General features: G+C 41.7%; 1 protein-coding gene across 1 annotated transcript; it reads right to left on the bottom strand.

Annotated features, from left to right (window-relative positions):
• Positions 1–2,061: 2,061 nt before the first annotated feature.
• Positions 2,062–5,552, bottom strand: LOC119352436 (WAT1-related protein At5g64700-like). The gene is made up of 7 exons (XM_037619070.1): positions 5,380–5,552; positions 5,239–5,301; positions 4,494–4,610; positions 3,262–3,502; positions 3,015–3,173; positions 2,608–2,756; positions 2,062–2,527 (listed from the first exon to the last, which is right to left on the bottom strand). Exons 1-7 carry the CDS (start codon positions 5,550–5,552, stop codon positions 2,314–2,316), a joined length of 1,116 nt encoding a protein of 371 aa, XP_037474967.1. The 3' UTR covers positions 2,062–2,313.
• Positions 5,553–6,074: the final 522 nt, after the last annotated feature.

The raw sequence follows: 6,074 nt of genomic DNA, 5'->3' as shown, positions 1-6,074 counted from the left end.
ATATAGTGTGACCTATGGAGTAGGGTGCACTTGGGGCCCTTTGACGTTGCGCGTCGGGCTCCTTCCCGTTCCCGTGGTTATCCATCGGCACGGATACATGCGGTGAAGCAACTAATGGAGTTGGCGCCGGTGGTACTCCATTAGGCTCCGATTGGATTGTTGGTTGCCTCCCAAATACACCTGCGTAATCGATACAGACCTCCAACTGTCGTTTCTATTCCAGACGAAAAACATACTGCGGCCGGTAATTTACACCGTAAATTAAATTCGGGTGTATAAACTTACACCGAATCCAAGCGGGGTCTAATGGAGTTGGCGCCGGTGGTTCCTCGATGGTGATGAACACGACTTGGCCACTGGTATCGCGTGTTAGACGAATGTCTCTAGTGGGCATCAAATCATATTAGGGTGATGGTTGAGGTGTGCCCCACATCAATGCAGGCGTTAGAATGCTCGATCTTGTTTGTGATGGTAGATTTGGTGTCTTAGCAAACAGCCGATGTGTGGAATTCATCTTGATCAACGATTCCGGTGCTGATCGAGGCATTCTAGCTAAACTTCTTCTCCGACAAGTCGGTGACGAGAACAAATAGGACTTCTTTTTTTGGTGATGCTCTTTGAGTATTTTGTCCCGAGTTGTGGGATGAAAACCCTAGGTTGTACTTGGCAGTCACGGTTTACGCTCCCTAGTTGAAGACATTGCCTAGAGTTTGCTCGGGCTTTCTCTTTTGGTGAAAACCAGTGAAAAAAATCAATGCGCTATAGCGCCACTAATTCATTGCACGCTATAGCATTTTGAGCAACGCCTCGCAAATCAATGTACAATGTCTCGCAAATTGCACGCAATAGTGCGATATAGCATGCTAATAGCGTATTTTAAGGGCCACGCTATTTTGTCATAACACGCTACTTTTTTTCATTGGTGAAAACACATGATCTGACCTATGTAGTTGGATCCGGCAACGGCGACATCCATGCACCATTTCTTTGCTGAAGTCATCATTGTTCGGGAAAGAGGTGATAGTTGTCAATGTTTTGCTGCATTGGGTTGCCTTATTATCTACGGGTCTCCCTTTTTCATGTAGGTTGTGTGTGTCCTAGCCATGCAGAAGTTAGTTGTATAATTATGATGTTTGCAATATTATGATGTAATGCGACATTATGACTTGATACAAAGCGCCCTTTATTAAAAAGGTTTAACGATACATAAATTACAACTTCAAAACTGCATATATGTGTGAAAAATCAAGAAGAAAGAAGACTTTGTCTCTCATTACATATTCTCAGTGCTACCCACCAATACAAACATTGCTAAACATCTCATCCAGTAATCCAATATATATCATCTTTTTCTCCCGGAGAGAGAGGGAGAGGATCTCGCGGATGTCGTGCTGGACCAAGCCTCCGCCGCGTCTAGGTCGAGGTCTCCCCGCTCGGGGGAGAGCGCGGCGTCTGCAGTGTCCTCGTCGATGAGCCCGGCTAAGGGTCCACGCGGTCGATCCGACGGCCAGTACGCGCCTCTGGATCGGGGCGCCGCGCTCAGGAGAGGGCTCTAGACGCCACCTCGCAGCACCGGAGATGCGCGACGGCCCTAGACGCCACCTCGTTGCATCGGAGATGGGTGATGGCCTGGACGCCGCTACTCTCTGGTGGCGGAGGATTTGGGGGCTCCCGGGCTGAGGAGAAGAAACAGGTGGATGGAGGGAGGTATATGGCCTGAAGAAGAGGATTTGGGGACGCTGGTGCTCCCGCTCGAGGGAAAAGGCTGGGAAGAAGAGCAGAACGCCGGCAGCCCGGTGGATTGGGGATGAGGTGGATTGGATGCGGAGGAGAAAGGGGAGAGATCGAGGAAGGGAGGAGGGGAGGGGCGACTCTGCTTAGCGGCTTTATTAAGGGGCAAATGACGTTTGGCCTTCCCCTCAAAAAAAAAATGACGTTTGGCCTTGACTAGCAAAGTGAGGAGAAATCTCAGTTTCATGTATTTTATCCAACTATGAGCAAAAGTATGCTATTTAATCAAATAAAAGAAAGATGTGCTATAGGAGCAAAGTGCCAGAAAAAGTGTGGCATTTTCTCAAATTGCTCAAGCTGTCCGTATCTAGACAAATCCAAGACAAATAATTCGGAACAGAGGGAGTATAACCTAACACAAACAAAATCCACCACACGAACGTTAAGCCCCGAACAAACAATTAAAGCTGCTATAGCTGACTTGCAGTAAACAATATTACAGATCTCTGAATGGTTTCTGGTGGGCTGACCTGAAGCAAAAGCTTTTATACACCTATAATAACATCGCTTGATGGTCACAGTTCAGCTTGATGTATCAGTTCTCTCTATCGAACCTGGCACTGGCTTGATTGAATCCCACGTTGCTGGAACTGGCGCACCGCTTTCTTGTTCCTCCAAATCTAAGCATGATCCATTTTCTCCGCTACCTCCTTGCTTGCAGAGAGCTACTTGCTCTATTCTCTTCCCCCAGAGAACATTGTACAGGCCACCAACCATGAGCGCGCCACTTATTACACTGTTAATCAGTAGAAGAAAATATGAAGATATTTTTGGGTGTAGTACTTCTGCCTAACAAGCAAACATTAAGAAACGCACCTTCCAAGGGTGACTGCTTCTCCTATGAGAAGTGACAGAATGATTGTGATAACCAAAATTAGGGGTACCGTCATGGCCAGGAATACTGGGCCGCACCTGCCAATCACCCAGATTTGGAGATAGTTTGCCAATGCGGTAACAAATAAACCCTACAATGTAAAGTAATTTCACAGGGTCAGGACTTTCTTTTCTACTTGTACGGTAACATTCTTACCGAAAAAGTTTTTTTTACCGAAAAAGATAACATTCTTCTTACAAACACCATGTATGGTTTTCGGGTCCGGTTTTCCTCATTAACTGGCCCAACTCTTTTCTTCTTAATGCAACGCGGCAGCTCCCCGCCCTCTAAAGAGGTTTCGTAAAAAAAATGAAGGATTTGCTATTGCTGAGGGGATTCTTATACTTACACAATAGATGATCGCCACAAGACCTACATCCAGTCCCAACTTCCATCTTGAAAAGTCCCTCTCCATCACTAGAGCCATAAAAAATGATTGAACAGTCGCAAAGACAATCTGAAGGCTCGTGTTAAGCAGCATGGACGGATACTCCTCCAGCAAAGGGCCCTAGAAGCAACATGGAATAAATTAGCATCTGAACATGCACACACACCGTACCTGAATCTGTAACCTGTGCACACAGCAAGATGCATACCTGAAACACTGTCCAAAGCGCAAACATTACAGTCGCAAGAGACTGCAGGAGAATTCCCAATATCCAGCTCCTTGAGGAATGAGTATCAACTCGACTTGGGTGGCGAAAAATAGGATGATGGACTATAGATTTGAGCTCTGGTCCTTGGTATAACGCTAGTACAGTAACACCAGCCGCACAAATCACTATACCAGAAACTTTCACAATCCCATGGAAGCTCTTTAATTGCAAAGACTCCATTCTGCCATAAGAAGAATAACAAATCACTCACTTATCCACAATTTGTTTTATCATAATATTGTAGACAAACCAAGTTGAACCTATTTTCAGTCCCACTATTGTTACTACACCATGTTCATCAAAGCACTCACATCTACACAAAAGTAGGTTTACACTACTAAATAGTAGTAATGGTAAAGATCTGACTTGGTGGTGGTTCATTCACTTCTTAAGTTATTTGAACCACCACAGTCGTCGTCCATTTTCCAGAGGTTGCACATATGGTTGATTTGACTAATGTATGTTTCGTAATGATGTTTTTTTATGAAGCATGGGCTATGTGTCAAACGTTTAACCAACTGACAAATTTGTAGGAAAACATAACTTCAGTAGCAGCGCATGAGCATTTAGCTAGCTAGTAATTTTTTTATTAGGTTCAAAGAAGCGCACATAAACAAATGTCACAATGGTACATCAATGTCAATTAGTGCAGAGAAATAAATATGTACACCCAAATAAGTATCAGCACCCTAGTAGGTATCGGGTAACCATACAATGCGACTACATACTCGATAAGGCCAGAGAATTAAGGGATGTTGCTCAAATCTACCATCACACTAATTATCTTGTCCATGTGTCCAACCCTTTTCACACCAACAAATGATTTTTCATCACATCATAATTCTCACAATTATTCACGCCATCAACCCAATATCCATGATTTCGGCCTACCATCCCGAGGCATCGCGTGGGTCATCTTCTAGTATCAACTATGTATGTTACAAACTTGAATCTTCTTCTCATAATCACACATTTATGCAAAGCTATTCTTCTGTATTCAATGCAAATAGATTATATATAGATATCATACTCATGCAATATATGTGTGGATATCACAACTACAAATTTGCTGAGCTTAGTTTGATGACATATTTAAATTTTAGTTACCACAAGGCAATGTAAAAATGTTCTACCCCTAGGAATGTATTGCAATTATCATTAAAAACACATACCCCAACAGAAGAGCCAAAAAGAAAGTTAACACTGGCAGGAGATTTAGTACTGCAGAAGCAGAAGTTGCTGAAGCATAATTGAGACCAACACATGATATGTTAAGAGAAGCAGACATCCTGGGAAAATGAAAGAAATGAATATTACTAGTATTTTAAAAACAAAAACTCAGTAAAGATAGCTAAGAAATACCAAGGGTCTGTTGTAAGAAAAAAAATAGATGGTATGATTCTACAAAATAACTACTTACATCATTCTTAGCTTTGCGCAACACTCCTGCAGAAAGTTAATTAGTTAACCTAATTAAATAGCTATTTTCCCCCACAAAGATGTGCCATAATTTTCGCAGTTAGCTGAACAATTAGAAATATATATTAATCAGATAAAACTGAAATTCGTGGATTGGCATTGACGAAGGCGATGACTATACTACACTCAAACCAGAAGGTCAGAGCAAGAAATTAATGAAAACTAAGTAAATTTGTATTGCAAGGGTACACATGGATGCACATAAAAGAGCTTCAGACATATGTTTGGATAAGAGCGAACAGATTGATACACTATAGGTTAGGTAGATATCTAATAAATCATGTCACCATTTCTCACATGAATACTCTCGCCCCAATAATATACAAAAAGGAGAAAACATAACAGATTGTTGCATGTAATGTTTTTATCTAACAGTGAGATTTGATAGACAAGAAGATCAAGTGTAGAGCAGCACTTCTGCCTTATATGTTGACCTACCCATATAATGCATGCACAAATAGTTTCAGACAGACTTTGTATGAGAGTCGTGGGGCCGTTTTCCTGCAAAAGTAAATCTCGGTGCAAATTTCCTAGATGACATCCGGATCCACGTAAATAAGCAGGCAAAAATCTGTGTACCTTTCAATTGCAAAAGCAATAGGCAGTAAGAACATGGTACCTATTAAATGCCTGTAGAAAACAAGAACGTATGTACTTGTACCTTGGTTAAAAGCAACCTTCGTAAGTATCTGCATAACCGCATAGATAAACCTTAAGAGAAATGAAACAGCATAAGGTGCTCTGTTGCCCATGACTCCCGTTTGTTAGAACTTCAAAGATGTATGCTTAAATACTACTACTTGCCCATTGCAACACTTTGTCAAGCATTTGCCATCAGGATACTTAATCAAACCCTCGCTGTCATAAGGTTTGTTCAGATATGACTCATAGGTATCCACTGAAGAAATAATACGTTGTACTTATGCTTTACTATCAACATGCCACACTAGCCTCTCACTTTAAAAAGGTTAAAAAACGGCAGAAAACTCCTTTTTGGTCTTACAAGTTGGTTACATCATACTTCACAACATCAAAACTTTACACTGTAAAAGAAACATTAATTGCAGCTAATTAGGTATGTCAGTAACAAGGTGCTTGTGTACTTATTAGAATGGATGATGCATCCACACCCAATGCACAACTATGTTGGCTTAAATGAAAAGTCATGTGCACTGACAGTATTATTCATCATAGGTTGTTCATCTTCCTAGAGAAAAATGTCACTCAGTGACTAATGCTCAGTGAGTCATTTGCAATTGTATATTTCTATAGAC

This window comes from Triticum dicoccoides, chromosome 2A (assembly GCF_002162155.2).
Source record: "Triticum dicoccoides isolate Atlit2015 ecotype Zavitan chromosome 2A, WEW_v2.0, whole genome shotgun sequence".
NCBI classification, from domain to species: Eukaryota; Viridiplantae; Streptophyta; class Magnoliopsida; order Poales; family Poaceae; genus Triticum; species Triticum dicoccoides.
Note: the sequence above shows the minus strand (reverse complement) of the source record. Positions and strands in the feature narration are given on the sequence as shown.

Excerpts from the sequence above, each read along its gene's own strand:
- LOC119352436 (XM_037619070.1), bottom strand. The coding sequence starts at position 5,552 with ATGGGCAACAGAGCACCTTATGCTGTTTCATTTCTCTTAAGGTTTATC. Across the intron at positions 3,503-4,493 it reads TTTTTGGCTCTTCTGTTGGG|AATGGAGTCTTTGCAATTAA; the intron begins GTATGTGTTTTT and ends TTCTTATGGCAG. Across the intron at positions 3,174-3,261 it reads CGCTTTGGACAGTGTTTCAG|GGCCCTTTGCTGGAGGAGTA; the intron begins GTATGCATCTTG and ends TGTTGCTTCTAG.